Below are 18991 nucleotides of genomic sequence, written 5' to 3' on the forward strand. Positions count from 1 at the left end.
AAGCAGTGCACTTCTGGGGAGATATCATTCTTTTGATGTTTACTTCTCACTTACAACAAGCAGGGTCAAATTGGTGGGTTAAGAAATACGTGTTAATAAAATCATTTGTAGCTTCCTGGAGGTTCAACTGCTTAAAATTTTAAGGACCGAACAGTTCCTTTGGCCTGGTGTCCCAAGTCACCTAACATGGATGAAAGAAATCTAGCAGTAACAGTCTTACGTGTTCTACTTCTGTTCCTGATTCTCTCTGCTGAACTATCTGATAACCAATGGAACATAAAAAAACGTAACAGCCTAAAAAGTGCTCTAGATACAAATACCATAAGACTCTTCAATAAGCTATTTTTATGTTTCTTGTATAAAGAGGATTTGGAGTGGTGGCTATTCAACAAAGATGGGAAGGCAAAGGAACTGGAATCTCCTATGGAAAAGCATGATCAAAATTATAAGGACTCAAAATCACCTTTAGTCACCATATGAATTTCATCTGAAATTTCAAACAATGTTAGTCAACAGGGGGAGCTCTTTTAGATCATCAAAAGAGGAGTAAACGTGAAAACTGACTGACAAACTAATTAAACTGATTTAACAGAAGGAAAATTCAGGACTGCCTGGCTGGCTCAGCTGGCGGAGGATGTGACTCTGGATTTCGAGGTTGTGAGTTCAAGCCTCACGCTGAGTGTAGAGATTACTTAAAAATAAAATCTTAAAACAATTTTTTTATTTAAAAAAAAATAAAAGGAGGAAAATTCAGACTCAGAGTCCTGAGCTCAATGTTTTACCTTCCTATATAAACTCTGGCTCTGTAATATTTTTTTTATATTTAGCAATATTATTAATATAAAGCTCTAGTTCTTAGACTCTGGTATCCATCAAATTGCCTTTAAGAGTTTTCCTAAAAATGCAGGTACACAGGCCTGATGCAGACCTACTGCATCAGCTTCTTTTGTTTTAGGGAGCCCCACATCTGTGTTAGTGAACCTCAATGGAGCATCTTTTGACTAACACAGTATGTCTACAATTTTTAATGCATGCACGTGCACACACACACAGAGGCACATTTTTAACAAATTACACTTCCCAACCCTCATTTCAAAGGTGGCACACTTCTCATACATACTTGATCTGCATGGAGCATACTCGACAGTCTTTGCTCCATCCTGAAGAAAGCATGTTCCAACTGGCTCTCTCTCCTGTTTCATTTCAGTCCTCCAGTGGTACAGTGGGGCACATGCCTGAAATCAAAGGTGGTGGTCCACAACATAAAAATTCCCTGAAAAAATCAGTGTTTCAGACAATCTACACTACCCCAGAATTGGTATTATTTCTAAGCATTAATAAAGATTAATCACACTTATCCTATAGCCTGAGTTCCTTATCACAACAGTGGTAAGTACTTTTTTCACATATTTCACTTTCGAAATAGCAAAATTATTTCATGTAGCACTTTTCTTGATGTTATACACTACGCTGACTGAATCAATATTTTAACTAAATAACATTCTCATGCAAAAAGAATACACCCCTAAATTATAAAGCAAATAATTTATTATTAAGAAAAGAATAAAAGACTTTGCAGTGCTCATTTGATCTAGTTTGTAAATAAACTGTGACCTTTTTGTTTTCAGAGTTACCGATTTTAAGACCACCCACAAGAAGTAGAATAATGCATACTTTAATAACATAGTAACCTACCAAAATATAACAATTTAACTTGTTGGCAAAAAAAGTTTAATGAACTCTCTGTAATACTTTTTGAAGCAAAACATTAACAGAAACACTGCAGATGTCAACACTGGGTTATTCTGTATTTACTCTGAAAAAAGTGAAAGGAGATGATTATTGCTACTTCTGTACACGTACTTGATGTTTCACGTACAAGGACTATTTGCTCCTGCTTACTTCTGCTTCTTTGCTTTCTGCCTAGAGTGGCCCCACCTCCAACCCCATCCTTGACCTCCAATTAGACACATCCTGTAGAGTTCCTTTGAAATTTCATCTCTTAATTTTCAGCTCCTCCTCCCTAATGCCTCACCATCAGATTTTAAAAAACAGTAATAAATCCTGCACTCCTGGCGCACTGAGAGGAAAGGCTTTCGGAGACAATGAAATTAAAGCCGAAATCAGAATGACAAGGAGCTAGCCAAGTGAAAATCAACAAGGTGAGCATAAAACAGGCAGAGGGAACAAACACACTAAGGTACTAACTGCACTGACCTGGCATGTGGAAGGGATGAAGACTAGTGTGGCTAAAGCCTGTGAGGTAGTGGGAGATGATGCCAAAGAGACAAAGCCAGTGACCTGATTGTGGGGATGCTTATAAGCCAGGATAAGCAGGGATTTGTACTCTATGAGTTATGGAAAACCACCTGACGGTTTTAATCAAGAAGACAAAATGCTCTGGCTCACCCTGGCCCTCCGCTGGAGGACGGACTGCAGAGAAGGGACTGCAGAGGACGGACTGCAGGAAGGGAAGCAGAAAGAGGAGATGTGCCACTGTAGTAACTCAGGTGGGTCACGACAGTGGCTGGGTACAGGGCAGAAATAGCACAGATGATAATTTCTTGATGGGTGTGGGATACATTCTGGAGGCAGAATTGACAGGGCTTGCTGGTGGATGGGGGTAGAGAGGCATGCATTCAAACAAGCTGGGGAAGTTTCATATGGAAACCGTTATCTTTGTGTTTTTTCCTTCCTGATGGAGGGTAACAAGAGTTCTATTTGGGTCATGTTCATTTTGAGGAATATAGGAGATATTCAAATGGAGATGCCACACAGCTAGTTTGGAAATACGACTTTGAAAATCCAGGGAGAATTAAGAACTAGAGATACAGACTTAGGGGTTATGACATATAGATTGTATTTACAGCTGTGGGACAGGATAGGAACAGTCAGGTAAAAGGTGTAGTTAGAGAAGATGGTGGCTTATAACCCAGTCTAGGGACATCCAACACTTAGAAACTGAGCAGAAGAGGGGCCTCTCAAGAAGACCGTGAGGATCAGACAGGGAGATGGAAGAAAACCAGGAGAGTACATTGTTCCAGAAGCCAAGGGAAGAAAAGCAGTTCAAAAAGAATAGGCTAGCTGACCTTGCTGAATGGTGCTGAGTGGCAAGAAACATTCAACAAGTACCAGTGATTTCAGTGACCTGAAAGCCATGGGTGACTTTGGCCATGCCTACCTGAGCCTGACTGTGGTTGGGAAGAGAAAAGGCAGTGAAGAAGTAGAGGTGGTAACTGTCGAGAAAGTTTCTGTAAACAGGAGCAAAGGAATGCGGCATAGCAGGAGGAAGAGACAAGGAAAGGCTGCTGTGTTTTTAAAGAGATGAGGTACGAGTGTGTTTTATTAACTGCAGGCACACTCATCCTGAACCCCTGAGGGGAAGGATCAACAGGAGTGGGGAAGACGGAAAGTAGCAAAAAGCAGGTCTGTGAAGGGCAGGACAGAGGAGATCTTGGATAGGACAGCCTTTCAACAGAGCTATCTTTTCTCATCTTGTCCTGTACTCCTGAGCGCACTGAGAATGCGTTTTGCTCTCAAAGAGAAACTTTCCTGTGTTTCTACATAATGACAAAACTCACTTACAAGTAAATATCCAAAAGACTTACCAAAATTTTATCCTGTTTTGATCTCACAGATGCTCCAAACCACTGGTGGGACTTAAACTCCAATGGATCATCCTTGGCATAATCTCTGTTGCCTAAGAAAAATATATATTCTTAGTGTAAGAGAGTTTATTTCAATCCAGTGACACAAAGAATATGTCTTTGATTAATCAAATACCATATTAGCTATTTATCTCGTGTACTTTATGAATGTCAGAACTTTCAACTAATCAAAGATATGAAATACACGATGACTAGAAGTGTCTCAGGGTTGTTATTAAACCCACTAACTACTATAATGCAGATGTGAAAAAGTAATACTAAGTAGTTTCCCATTGGCTAAATTATAACTATTAAGCACATAATTGCCTACTGTACTCCCAAAAGTTCTGTGATATAAATATATTTATGAAAACAAAAGGCCACTGCCTTTGTAAAACCCAAGTAGTAAAAAACAAAGATAGTGCAAATGACATAATTAATAACACAGGGGTTAGCATCTAAGACACATGATTTGGCTGGTGGGGAAAAAGAATTAGATTTGGTACACTACATGCAAATATTTACTTTCAGTTTACATTACTGAGAAAATTATTCCCAAAGTACCGGCCATTCATGTAAACTAGTGCAAATTTAAAAAAGAAAGAAAGAAAAGAAAAGAGAAAAGCAAAGAAAAGAAAAAAGAAAAATCCTTTCCATGGAGGGTTGCCTGAGTGACTCAGTCAAACATCTGACTCTTGATTTCGGCTCAGGTCATGATCTCAGTTCATAAAATCAAGTCCCACGTGCAGCTCCATGCTGATAGCACAGAGCCTGCTTGGGATTCTCTCTCTTCCTCTCCCCTGCTCACGCTCCGTCCCTCTCTCCCTCAAAAATAAGTAAATAAACATTAAAAAAATCCTGTCCATGGAAAAGCTCTTAAATTGGTCAAGGAAAAAATTATGAAAACATATCCATAAAGCATTTGGGAAAGAAGAGACTATTTTTCGAAAGACTAATTATTTTTAAAGTCTAGTAGGCTCCTCTTAAAATCTATAATAATCATTCTTTACAAACATATATTTCAAGAACTATACTGGACAAAATAGAGCAGACAAGGATCAATTTTAAGACTGCCAGCCTACATATAAATAATCATCACAAGCTTCGTATTAAATCTATTTCCTAAATCCCACTCATCTAAGGTAATGCTTATGGTTATTTGTTCCATTCTGAAGACTTAAGACCAATCGAAGATTAAGATTAACCTTGAGATTAATTGAGAATTTCAATAATGCTAGATGTATTACCGACAAGGTAAAAGGTATAATACGTTCACTGTACTATTCTTTTAACTTTTACATTATTTTCAAAAAAGTTTTCTGTAATGTGTTAATTTCCAAAGGCCTCTTTCTGTAGTCTTAATACAGCTGATCTTTGCAGTGGTCACAAAAATACATTTTTATAAGTAGAAGGAATGAGAAATGGAACTTAGCCAGTATATGTCCTTCACCATAAACCACAGTGGCTGGCTTGCCTCTGAAGCCTATGTTCACCAAGCCATCATCACTGGGAACAACACACAGCAGAGACCCACAGGTCACTAATCAGTCCATGGACTCCCTTTACATTTCCCATCCTCCCACAGTTAGGTTAAAGCCACATAACTAGTTCTTGACACTAAGCTAAGAGCAGAAGAGACTGGATGTTCCTGTTCAAGTAAGTTAAAAGTGGATATGAACTCACGAATCATTAAGCAAATGCAAATCAAAACCACAATATCATCTCACACCAGTTAGAATGGCAATTATCCAAACAAAACAAAACCCATAAGATAACATGGGATAGTGGGGATGTGAAGAAAAGGGAATCCTGTATACTGAGAGTAGAAATGTAATTGAGAAAGCCATTCGACAGTATGGAGGTTACTCAAGAAATTAAATATCGAGCCATTGCATGACCCAGGAATCTAACTTCTGGATATATATCCAAAGGAATGAAATCATTATTCTCTGCACTCCCCCTGCATGGGTATCCCCATGTTTACTGCAGCATTACTCATAATAGCCAAGACATGAAAGCAACCTAAATATCTATTGACATATGAATAAAAAAGAAAATGTGGCATATTCATACAATAGATTATTCAACCATGAAAAAGAAGAAAATCCTGCCAGTTGAGACAACATGAATGGATCTAGAGACTTACGCTACGTGAAAGAAGTTACAGAAAGACAAGTAATTCATTATATCACTTATTTGTGGTATCAAAAGTAATCAACTCATTAAAAAACAAACAAAAAATTGATATGAATACATGTTTTCTCTCTCTCATCCGTAAGTCTGGAATAGATGGTGGAATCACATGATTTAAGTGGATTCAGCTGAAGTTTTTAAACTGTAAGAACAGCCAAATGCTCCAAACTCAATGATGACATGACCAAGAAATAGTCTGCTTTTTAAGTAAGTGAGATTTGGGATTTTGTTTATAAATAAAGCATGTTGTTACTGAAGTATACAGCCTAGCACAGCTGAAGTAATGTACATTCTGCTATTTCCGAAAGGGCCTGACCAACAACTACAAAGAACCTTAGCCTCTAGACAGACTGGGTTCAGTTGATAATTTTTCAAGGATTTAAACCATAGAATGTATGGTTACAAGTTACTTAACACAGTATTTTTATTCCACTGCAAGCTACCTATTCTCTTACTGTGCTGCAGGCTTTCTATTCTATTCTTTTCTACAAAGGAAATGAAGTCATTTTCCCCCTTATATTAATATGAAGCAGGAGAAATACATGACTGTGAAATAAACAGCTGGTGCTGGGAATGATTCACTTTCACTCTCTGTCCCTTGAGACCATAGATAAATTCAGGTAATCTTAGCCTGATGGAATTGAGTTTATGAGCTAATAATGCATGTGAACTGAAAAGTGCAACATTCTCAGAACTGCTATTTCCTGCTTCTGCTTTAATCTAAAACAAAGCCTCTTGCAAGACCCTAAACTATGTCCAAGCAGAACCAAAGCTTTTTTTTTTTTTTTTATTTTGTTTAACGTTTATTTATTTTTGAGAGACAAGAGTGTGAGCAGGGGAGGGGTAGAGAGAGAGGGAGACACAGAATCTGAAGCAGGCTTCAGGCTCCGAGCTGTCAGCAGAGCCTGATGTAGGGCTGGAACTCACAAGCCATGAGATCATGACCTGAGGTGAAGTGGGATGCTTAACCCAGGTGCCACGCCTCCCCAAAAGCTTTCATTGGATGAAATCTTAGCCTGTACCATATCAGAAAGATTCAAATTAAGGTTCCATATATTTTCTCATAATCTCTAAAACTGACAATTTTAAAAACAAATTGACAGAACCAGAACCAAAATCACAGTATTCCTGCTGCAATTACTCCTGCCTACAAGACCTGATACAGATCCCTCAAAAATGTCAATATCATGAAAAGACAAAATAATAGGGAAGATTCAAGATTAAAAGAAAACAATGAGGGGTTAACCCCTAAATTAACATGATGAGTGCTCCAGAAAATGGCTTTTAATATATACTATTCTTCTAATGGATAAATTTTTTTCAAAGCTCCATGATCAACTGATTGATGGATTATTTATTTAATTAGTAACTACGACCCGGAGATCAAGACCTAACCTGAACCCCAATGTTTATAGCAGCACTATCAACAATAGCCAAGGTATGGAAAGAGCCCAAATGTCCATCGACAAATGAATGGATAAAGAAGATGTGGTATACGTATACAATGGAGTATTATTCAGCAATCAAAAAGAATGAAATCCATTTTTAACTATGTGGATGGAACTAGAGGGTATCATGCTAAGCGAAATTAGTCAGAGAACGACAAGTATCGTATGACTTCACTCATATGAAGACTTTAAGATACAGAACAGATGAACATAAGGGAAGGGAAGCAAAAATAATATAAAAAACAGGGAAGGGGACAAAACATGAGACTCTTAAATATGAAAAATAGAGAGTTATTGGAGGGGCTGTGGGAGGGGGGATGGGCTAAATAGGTAAGGAACATTAAGGAATCTACTCTTGAAATCATTGTTGCACTATATGTTAACTAACTTGGACATAAGTTGTTAAAATTTTAATTTAAAAAAAAGACTTAAGCTGAAATCAAGAACTGGATGTTTAATCAACTGACCAACCCAGGAGGCCCTAAGATATATTTATTTTTATATGTAAGAGTTCCCTCCCCTTTAGCCTCCAGTTTCTGAAACAAGTCACGTTCATTCCCATTTGCAAGTTTTGGTAACTATGGCCCTCTAACCTGGAAAACTTTTATTCCTTCCATTATTGATTAAAACCCTTCAGTTGTGGGGTGCCTGGGTGGCTCAGTGGTTAAGCGTCTGACTTCGGCTCAAGTCATGATCTCACAGTTCGTGGGTTCAAGCCTCATGTCAGGCTCTGTGATGACAGCTAGCTCAGAGCCTGGAGCCTGGTTCAGACTCTGTATCTCTCTCTCTGTGACCCTCCCCTGCTCACGCTGTCTCTCTTTGACTCTCAAAAATAAATAAAAAACATAAAAAAATAAAGAGTGGATATGCTTGGATTTCTTACAAAACTGAGCTGCTGGCCACGACCAGAGAGGAGTCAGGAGGGGGTTAGTTGTCAAGAGCTTTGTTGCCATGCTGAGAATGGGCTTCATGGGGGTTTTGCATTGCCCTCTATGCTAAGCAATTGTTCTTTAACTGTATTCCTGAAAGGTTGAAGAGAAGTCTCCTCCTTATATAGTATTATCCAGTTCTCCATTGAAAAACTGTCTCCATGAATTCATTTTTTCCTGAAGAAACAGATTCTTCTCTAAATTTGCATGTGGTGGCAACATGGTGGCATACTGCTCTGTGCTGTCAAACAGCATGCACTTCTCATTCACTACCATGTTCTATTTCTTATTTTAAACAATCGAAAACTTTCACTGCTATGATGATGATGATACCTGCCTTTGTGGATAAACAGGTTTAGCTTAAGCTAGAAAATGTCATGGAACAGAATTATGAATTTTACAATTTTCTATTTTGTTTTCATTGTGGAGCACAAAAACCCATAGTTCTTTCCATTTGGCAAGCTATTTCCAATAGTTTCTAATGAGAGTGAAGGACCACCAGTCAAATGTGAAAAAACATCAGGCAATGCGGCTCTTTTTGATAATAGAAAGTGTATTTGAAAAATCTGGAGCTTTACTAAAACTTTGGCATGCCCAAAAAACAAACAGCCATGTCTTAAAAATCATGTGATTAAATGTGTTTTCAATTATATTACCAAACAAAACCAATAAAATATATTTGGTTATAATGCATTGGCATACATAGGGATCCAAAATTTAGGCAACAGTCCTCAAGGAAACATGTATTACCCATTAAATGCCTTGAGTTTCAACAAGGTCACAACCTCAGATTACCAAATTTTTGAGAAGTTTCCTAAACAGGAAGTTTTCCTTTATCAATCTGAACTCTTTTCCCAGAGACCAAGTCTTGAAATACTTGATTCAGGCGGTTTGCTCAGAGGAAGGATTTGCTCAGAGGATTTGCTCAGAGGAAGTATGAACAAAGAAGGGGGGTGGAGGGAAAGTAAAGGAAAGTGTGCTCTCTGAACAAACTGACAAGGAGTTCATTCATAACCTGGCGAAAACTGGCAGCTATTCTAAGGCCTGAGTGAGGTAAATATTTTGAGTCACAGCCCTGAAGTCACTATTTCAAGTGATTCTGAAATGTCAGAGGCTGCTTGGCCCATGCCACCGACCTTGGAAGGGAAATGAGACACAGACAACTGCAGATGCTGCAGTGACGAAAGAAATGCCTCCTCAGGCAACAGTCAAGAAAACACAAAGATTTCTATCCATAGTTCTGTGAAATACCTTGGAAGACTAGCTCTGATCTCCCAAATAAACTAAAGGGGAAAAGAGTGTCTCACACATGGTGAAAGTAAGAAACTGCCCTGTATTAAATAAAGTGGCATAAAACTCAGTATTATCACTTTCAAAAATACCTAGAGGAAAATGTTCCAGATAAACTTGACATTATTTAGCAAGTAAATCACCAGAGGCTTGAAAATTTAATGTCTTCTTTTGCCAGCTTTTAAAATCTGTCAGTTGCATTTTATCAGATTCCCATGATTGAATACTTGAGGACAGGAGCATATTGAGCAGAGCAAACTTTAGATTCTGTCCCCCGATTAGTGGCCAACTCTTCTCATTTCTTCTCATTTCCTCAGGATGTTTCAAAAGACACTGTCAAACATTCAACTTGCTCCAGAGGGGATGATTTTTTAAGACAAAATTACCTTATCACCTTAGAGCCAATTCTGTTTGTTTGTTTCTTCCTTCCATACATAAAGAATATCCTTTGGAGCAAAAAGATTATGTCATCTATTTTGAAAAGGCCAAAGCCAAAAAGAAAGTTAAAGCATAAGAAAAGCAAGGCAATAAACTATTTGGAAGTTACTTGTTTTTAATCACTTGGTTTCTATTCATAATTATAAGAGTCTATGAATAATTAAATTATTAGGTCCCTGAGAGACTTATTCTTTGCTCAAGAAGAAAAGTGACTACGCACACAATGTAATATACAGAATCATGGTGTAATATACAGAATCTGTAATATACAGAATCTATAGTTAATAATACTGTATTGTACAGAAGTGCTGATCCATAGGGGCACATGTACCCAAATATTTATAGCAGTGCTTTCAACCACAGTCAATTATGGAAAGAGCCCACATGTCCATCAACTGATAAATGGATAAAGAAGATGTGGTTTATATATACAATGGAATACTGCTTGGCAATGAGAAAGAATGAAATCTGGCCATTTGCAACAACACAGATGGAACTGGAGGGTATTATGCTAAGTGAAGTAAGTTAGGCAGAGAGAGACAGGTATCATATGTTTTCACACATATGTGGAATTTGAGAAACTTAACAGAAGACCATGGGGGAAGGGAAGGGGAAAAAAAGTTTCAAATAGAGAGGGAGGCAAACCATAGGACACTCTTAAATACAAAGAACAAGGGTTGATGGAGGTGCGGGGGAGAGGGGAAAATGGGTGGTGGGCATTGAGGAAGGCACTCGTTGGGATGAGCATTGGGTGTTGTATGTAAGTGATAAATCATGGGAATCTACTCCCAAAGCTAGAAGCACACTGTATACACTATATGTTAGCAAACTTGTATTAAAATAATAATAAAAAATAATATATAAACAAATCTGTATTGTGTATTTTTTAATTTTTTTTTTATGTTTTTATTTATTTCTAGGAGAAAGAGAGAGAGACAGCGTGAGCAGGGGAGGGTCAGAGAGAGAGGGAGTCACAGACTGAAACAGGCTCCAGGCTCTGAGCTGGCAGTCAGCACAGAGCCCGACGCGGGGCTCGAACCCACAAACCGCGAGATCATGACCTAAGCGAAAGTCGGACGCTTAACCGACTAAGCCACCCAGGCGCCCCTGTATTGTGTATTTTAAAGTTACTCAGAGAGTAGATCTTAAAACCTCTCAAAACAGGGGGGAAAAGGTTCTGTAACTATGTATGGTGACAGATGGTAACTAATCCTACTGTAGTGATCATTTTGCAACATATACATTATATTGTATATGTCATTATATATCTGAAACTAATATTATATATCAATTGTCCTTCAATAAAACCAAACCAAAACATTGCCACCCTACAGTCATCCTTTAATAAAATAGACAATCTAGAGGCTTCTTTAAGTAACTTATAACCTCAAACATCACTTTTTGCTCAGTTGCACTTCATGCAAAAAATATGCCTCAAAGAAAACTGCAATTATTGTTTACCTATTTATGTGAAAATTAACAGGCCAGAGAAGTAAATCTCTGATCATTCATTTAAATAAATTATGGTATCTCTTATGTATAAATGCAAGGAATGTAGCAGTAAATGAGACAGGGAAGGCTCCTGCTTTCAAGGGAGAGAAATAATAAACAAATAATTATATAAGATACTTCCAGAAAGTCACAAATGCTATAAAAGAAATCTGAGAGAAAACAATGAAGAGGTGGTCACACAGTGATGGTATTTGTAGCCTAATGCTATTATAAAATAATGTACTTAACTGAGGACCATGGGGGAGAAGAAAGGGGGGAATGTTGGGGGAAAGGGAGAGAGGCAAACCATGAGAGACTCTTGAATGCTGAGAACAAACTGAGGACTGATGGATGTGGGGGGAAAGGGGGAAGATGGGCATGGAGGAGGGCACTTGTGGGGATGAGCACTGGGTGTTATATGGAAACCAATTTGACAATAAACTATTTGTAAAAAATAAACAAATAAATAATGTACTGGTTTGGAACTGCAAATATTAAGATGCTATTAACATCTTTGAAATCTGCGTATTATAGTTAATGGTGACTTAAAATGAACAGCATGTTTTAATAATACATATAGCATCTTTTAACATCAATGGCACTATTACGTTTACAGTCAACTGATTTTTTTAATGTGCCAAGAAAATTCAATGAGAAAGAAATAATATTTTCAACAAATGGTGCTGGGACAATTGGATAGCCTTTTATAGGTAAAAAGATTCATGAAGAACCCTATCTTAAACCATACCAAAACAAAACAAAAACAGATCACAGACTTAAAGGTAAGAGCTACACCTATAGAATGCTATAAGAAAACAGGAATAAACCTTCAAATTTAGATAAGGCAAGATCTAGAAAACCAAAGTCCAAGAGATAAAAGGTTAATAATATAGACTTAATCAAAATTTTAAACTTCTGAGCTTCAAAAAACATCATAAAGAAAAGTGAAAAGGGAAACCACAGAATGTGAGAAAATATCAACAAAGCCTATTTTCAAAAGGAGACTTGTATCCACAATGAACACACACACACATACACATACACAATTACAAGCCCTTTTCCTTGCAACTAAAGATTTTTTTTAAAACCCAGTTAAAAATAGACAAGGAACTTGAATATTTCTATGAAGGAGATAAACACATGCCCAACAAGTACATGAAAAGACGCTCAACATCATTAGCCATCAGGTCAATACAAATCAAAATCCCAATGAAATGCCTCTTCACACTCACTAGGATGGCTGCAATTTAAGAAAAGATAAAATAACATCTACCCATAAGGATGTGGAGAAACTGGAATCCTCACACAATGCTAGCAGGAATGGAAATCTGGTATGGCCAATTTTTAAAATCGTTTTGCAGGTTCTTAAAAAGTTAAACACAGAGTTACTATATGACCTAGCAATTCCACTCATAGGTATTCATCCAAGAAAAATGAAAACACATGCCCAAAGTCTTGTACGTGAATGCTCATAGCAGCATTGTTTACAGGAACCAAAAAGTAGAAACAACCCAAACGTACATTTACTGGTGAAAGGATAAACAAGGAAGGAATCAAGGAATGTTTCCGGGCAATAAACAGGAAAGGAGCATTTACACATGTTGATGAACCGCCAGACACAAAAGACCCCATGGTGTATCATTCTATTTATATAAAATATCCAGAGAAGTGATATATATAGACATAGAAAGTAGATTTGTGGTTGCTTAGGGCTAGGGGTGCAAATGGGAGAGTGGCTGATAATGAACGTGAGGTTTTTCTTTTTAAGGTGAAATAAACGCTCTGGAATTCGATTATATCTGTAAAACTATAAATACAGTAAAATTCATTGAACTGTACACTTAAAAACGGTACACAGGTGAATTCTGTGGTAAATTAGATCTCAATAAAGCTGTTTTTAAAAGCAAATGACAAACTTGTTAAGTGCAAAGGTAGCCGCAACACTGACCAAAAACGTATACATAATAAAGACCTCTTTTCAAAATGAACACAAATAAACAGATGCATTAGTAGGGTAACAGATCAAGAAAAAGAACAGCGGCGCCTGGGTGGTTCAGTCAGCTGAGCTACAGACTTCAACTCAGGTCATGATCGCACAGCTTGTGGGTTTGAGCCCCGCGTCGGGCTCTGTGCTGACAGCTCAGAGCCTGGGGCCTGCTTTGGATTCTGTGTCTCCCTCTCTTTGCCCCTGCCCTCTCCCTCCAAAGTAAATAAACATTAAAAAAAATATTTGAAGAAAAGAGTATGAACAGGTAATACAAAAACATACAAAGAGCTAATAAACATGAGAGAAAACTTAATCTCACTAGAAATCAGAAATATAAACTAAAACAAATGTTTCACCTGTGGGACTAAGAAAGACTAAGGAAGTTTGGTTCAGGGATAGGCTGTTATCATTCTTTTCCTGCTCAGCAAATATGTATCAGAAGTATGTTAAAAAACACATCTCATTGGCTTCTAAGTTTCCTTTCTAAAAATATTAAATAAAAATATGAACAAAAACTAAATAAGCATGTTCGCTTTGTTACAACAGCTTAAAAAGACAGCAAAATGTCTAACACAATAGAAGACTGACCAAATTATAATTTTATGTATTTGTGTGTACACACACACACACACACACACACACAAAGTATATAAATAAGCCACAAGATACATACACGAACATGCTATACACACACATACAAATATACCCTGTGGCCACCAGTTTCCTGAGTGGTTGGGATTTTTTTTTTTTTTACCTCTTAATGTTTTCTTAATTGTTCAATCAATGAATATGAATTATTTGCATGTTTCAAAAGATGGAGAAAAAAGTAGTGTGGATATGTACCCATTAATCTTCACATATAAAGCTTTAGTTACAAGCGTCTATATCCCCTCTTAATCAACTTTATGTTTACATTTTCATTTCCCACACATTAAAGCAGTTTTAGTTCACAAAATTCAAGAATCATTTAGTAAACTGAATAAGCATTACTATTCCTATTCCTCTATTCTGCTTTAGAGTCAAACTATATAACAGAATATTACAAAAAATAATTCATTAAAAAATCAAAATTCTGGGGCACCTGGGTGGTTCAGTCAGTTGAGCGTCCAACTTTGGCTCAGGTCATGATCTCACAGTTCATGGGTTCAAGCCCCACATCGGGCTTCGTGCTGACAGCTAGCTCAGAGCCTGGAGCCTGTTTCAGATTCTGTGTCTCCCTCTCTCTCTGACCTTCCCCTGCTCATGCTGTCTCTCTCTCTCAGAAATAAATAAAATTAAAAAAAAATTTTTTTAATAAAACTTCTGGGGTGCCTGAGTGGTTCAGTCGATTGGTCGAGTGTCTGGCTTCAGCTCAGGTCATGATCTCGCAGTTTGTGGGTTCAAGCCCCACATTGGGCTCTGTGCTGACAGCTCAGAGCCTAGAGCCTGTCTTCAGATTCTGTGTCTCCCTCTCTCACTGACCCTCCCCTCCTCACGCTCTCTCTCTCTCTCTCTAAAATAAATAAAACATTAAAACAATTTTTTTAATCAAAATTCTAGATACTACTGAAGACCAAAATGGGGGTTAATGATTGGACTTAGTAACAAAATACAGTTGCTTTTTTTTTTTAATGTTTATTTATTTTTGAGAGAGAAAGAGTGCAAGCAGGGGAGGAGCAGAGAGAGAGAGGGAGAAACTGAATCCAAAGCAGGCTCCAGGTTTCAAGTTGTCAGCACAGAGCCCGACAGGGGACTCAAATTTAAAAACTGCAGGGGCGCCTGGGTGGCTTAGTCGGTTAAGCGTCCGACTTTCGCTTAGGTCATGATCTTGCGGTTCGTGGGTTCGAGCCCCGCATCAGGCTCTGTGCTGACTGCCAGCTCAGAGCCTGGAGCCTGCTTCGGATTCTGTGTCTCCCTCTCTCTCTGACCCTCCCCTGCTCACGTTGTCGCGGTCTCTCTCTCTCTCCTAGAAATAAATAAAACATTAAAAAAAATTAAAAAAAAAAAAACTGCAAAATCATGACCTGAGCCAAAGTCAGACACTTAACCAACTGAACCACCCAAGCGTCCCTACAGTTTCTCACTTTAAGAAACTCTGATAGATAATATGTAGCAGTTAGCTATTAGTATTAATGGAAGGGTGATTTGCTTTATAAACTTCAAAATGTCTTTAAAATTCTCTAGAAGCATAATTGTATTCACTTAAAACGTGAGATAAAATTCCCTAACCTAAGTGTTTGGAGTTACAGACAACTGAAAAACTAATTGTATGTGAATATAAAAAAAAAAATTGTGTTTGAAATCACAATCTATGAACATGAGAAAGTGTTACTAATTCACACAGGGTGTCAAGAAACATCTTTTGCATAAAATTAAATGTAATGGTTCTCCAAAAGCAAACAGGAAGAGAGGCAAAAGTAAAGACAGAAGAAAACATGATGAAGCTTGTTTCTCTGAGATTGGTATTTATTTATTTACTGACTTTCGAGTACCACAAGGAACAGAGAATCGCAATACCCTTCTCCTTCCATGAGTAATTCTGATTCAGGAGCCAGCACAAAGAATACAAGCCCTTTGAAAACATCCATTGCTTTATCAATGCTGGTTTGTTTCCTCCTAGAGATGAGAAGGAAGGATCCTGAAAGCATTTAACTCTTTACTGAAGATTTTAAAAAAAGAAAAATAAAAAAGCCAAGTCAAATTTAAGTCTTAAAATAATGAGTCAGGTCAAAGTGAGCCAGGGAAAAGATGGATTTTAAAGAATTATATGAATTTAGTTTTGGTGAAACATTGAAAGTGTTAAAATAACAACTAACTGCATGCATGAGTATTAGTTGACTAGTAATAAAAGAATTCGATTAACTGATTTTTAGGTTGCCTCCCAGCTCTCCCGGTACAGAATTCTGAATCAAGGGATGACGGTTATGCCAGGAGAAACAGTTTCATTCACAAAACAAAAACTCCTGGGAGTGTCTGCCTGGCTCAGTGGACACAGCATGTGACTCTTAATACGGGGGCCACAAGTTCAAGCCTCACATTGTGACTAGAGCCTACTTAAAAAAAATTCCTTAAATTTATTTTGTATTAACAAGGGTAGGGGCTCTTTTTGTGTTTTTAACTTCCTAATCTGTAGTCCCATCACAACTGTAGAGAAACACAGATACAACTCTGAAAGAAAATGTACAAAGACAAAGTCAAACTTAAGCAGTTTTTGAGACAGCCTGATTATTTTAATAGCAATGAATTAGAAATTGAGGGGCACAGAGGCCAGAGAGCAGCTAAAAGTTTTCTACTTGCTATTAAATACAAAGTGTAGTAATAGCTAGAAAATATTCCACAGCATTTTTCTTGACCAGAGAACCAGCAAGGCCAGTTTGTGGGTTTGCCCACAGCCCAGAGCCAGGCCCTTCTGGGAATAAGTGCTAAGTGTTCCAGCAAACTGTTTTGGGTAGACAGGGGAGTAACCTGACTTCTGACCTTCTCTAGGTCAGATACTGTTAGTGAGAGGTGACATTCATTCACTGAATTTGGAATACAAATGTAGAAGCTTTTCCTTTTTTTAAGGGACATATTTAACAATCACGTAGGAAAGCCCATGTTTCTAAACAGAGACTTTGGCCAGGTTTTCCCCCCTCGGTGCAGATCATCAGCGTAATCTTTTCGGAAAAGACTCATCATTGAGGAAACTGGGCAATAATCAGTCTGTTTGTAACATCTGCTTCATAGAAAAGGAAAGCAAGAAGAGGATTTTTCCAAATGTCACCATAACAGGTTAAAATGCAAACCCAGATTTAATCCACTTAAGAATATCTACAATTATCTTTACTTCTTTCATTTTCCATAATTACTCACTTCCCCACAGCTGTTGTCTGGGCATGATCTCAACAACCCTTTCTTCACTTGTGTACCTCTTCTTTTTTTTATAAAATACCTTCAGGCATCTCATCTGATATCCACGACAACCCATAGGGGTAAGTATTATGTTTATTTAACAAATGGGAAAAACTGAGGCTGGCAAAAGTAAGTCACCTGTCCAAGGTCTCATCTAATGAGGGTCAGAGCCAGAACCCGAGCCTACCTCTTCTAAGTCAAATTTGCATTCCTCATACCCACAAAGTAAAAGCAAAAAGAAAAGAGGGAACGAGACCCACTTACGTAAGCATGCCTCTTGCCCTAAAGCAGCTTGCAGTATAACCAGTATCAAACAAAAAATATAGAAAAGGGCACTGTGGTAACAGAGTAATGCTCCCGTGCCCAAGGATGTCCGTGTCCTAATCCCCAGAACTTTACACATGAATATGTCCTTACATGGCAAAAGGGACTTTGCAGATAGGATTAAATTAAGGAACTCGGAAGTGGACAATTACTCAGGATTATTGTAGTAGGTCTAATGTAATCACAGGAGGAGGCACAAGAGTCTGTGTCAGATGATGTAGCCTGAGAAAGACATATGACCCACTGCTGGCATTTAAGATGGAGGAAGGAACTACATGCCAAGTAATGCAAGAGGCCTCTAGAAGCTGGAAAAGGTAGGAAAATAAAATCTCCCCTAGAACCTCTAGAAGGAAGGCAGCACTGCCAAAAACTGATTTAAGCCAATTCGCATTTTGGACATCTGACCTCCAGAACTGAAGATAATAAACTTGTGCTATTTCAAGCCACCAAGTTTAAAGCAAGTTGTTATGACAACAATAAGAACAATAAGAAACTAATTTGGGCATAAAGACAAAATTGAGAAACAGACTACATCTAGCCTGCTACATGAATATTCTTGATATTGTTTTGTATCTCAATATAATAAATTTTAGAATATTTTTACCTCCTAAGATACATTAATCTTAAAGTATACATTAATCCTTTCTCAAGTCTTACTTTCCCACATCCATATTCAGATAAATTAACTGTGTTTTCTACATATCAAACATCTTCACGTCAGACAAACCATGCCCTAAAATGACCTTTCATTTTCAGTAATTCCACAGTGGTTTAATAGTTCATACTATTCTGTCAATTTAGGGAAAAATCAGTTTCAACCATTATGCAGACCTTGGTTAAAATCTAGGAATGGTTTTCAGCCACTAGATCAAAGGGGTTTAAAAATTCAAGATACCAGGGTGTTTGGGTGGCTTAGTCAGTTGAGCATCCATCCAACTCTTGATTTTAGCGCAGGTCATGATCCCAAGGTTGTGGGATCAAGCCCCGTGTTGCTCTTAAGCCCTGCTTAAGATTCAGTCTCTCTTTCCCTCTACCTCTCTCCTTTGCTTATGTGGACTCAAAAAAAAATTAATTGAAACAAAATCCAATTGTACTATTTCAATCGCTATACAAATATGTAAAATATTTGAAAGACACTAGGCTTTTACATCCTAGTTTTGGCTCCATTTACATACGAAGTCAAGAAAATCAGCAGGAAAAAGAAAAAGTTGTACAAAAAAACACAACTAGAAATGCAATAAAGGTTATGTTTAGAAGTTAACAATAAAAAGATGAGAAACAAAAGTCAATAGCTTAAAAAAAAGTACTCAACATGTTTGACAACGAAACTTCACAAACCTAAGAGATAACAAATTTTAAACTGAGGTTTCCTTT

At 37.6% G+C, this 18991-nt stretch overlaps 1 protein-coding gene across 2 annotated transcripts in view; it reads right to left on the minus strand.

The window, feature by feature from the left end:
• The window catches only part of ITGAV (integrin subunit alpha V), a 94727-nt gene that overhangs the window by 53502 nt on the left and 22234 nt on the right, over nt 1-18991 (minus strand). For both annotated transcript variants that reach the window (XM_039246566.1, XM_039246565.1), the window contains exons 3-4: nt 3609-3700; nt 1121-1235 (exon numbers count right to left, since the gene is read on the minus strand). In XM_039246566.1, the coding sequence (XP_039102497.1) occupies nt 1121-1235; nt 3609-3700 (207 nt within the window). The remainder of the gene's footprint in view (nt 1-1120; nt 1236-3608; nt 3701-18991) is intronic.

Source organism: Hyaena hyaena, unplaced genomic scaffold, assembly GCF_003009895.1.
Source record: "Hyaena hyaena isolate Hyena2069 unplaced genomic scaffold, ASM300989v1 scaffold_283, whole genome shotgun sequence".
Classification (NCBI taxonomy): Eukaryota; Metazoa; Chordata; class Mammalia; order Carnivora; family Hyaenidae; genus Hyaena; species Hyaena hyaena.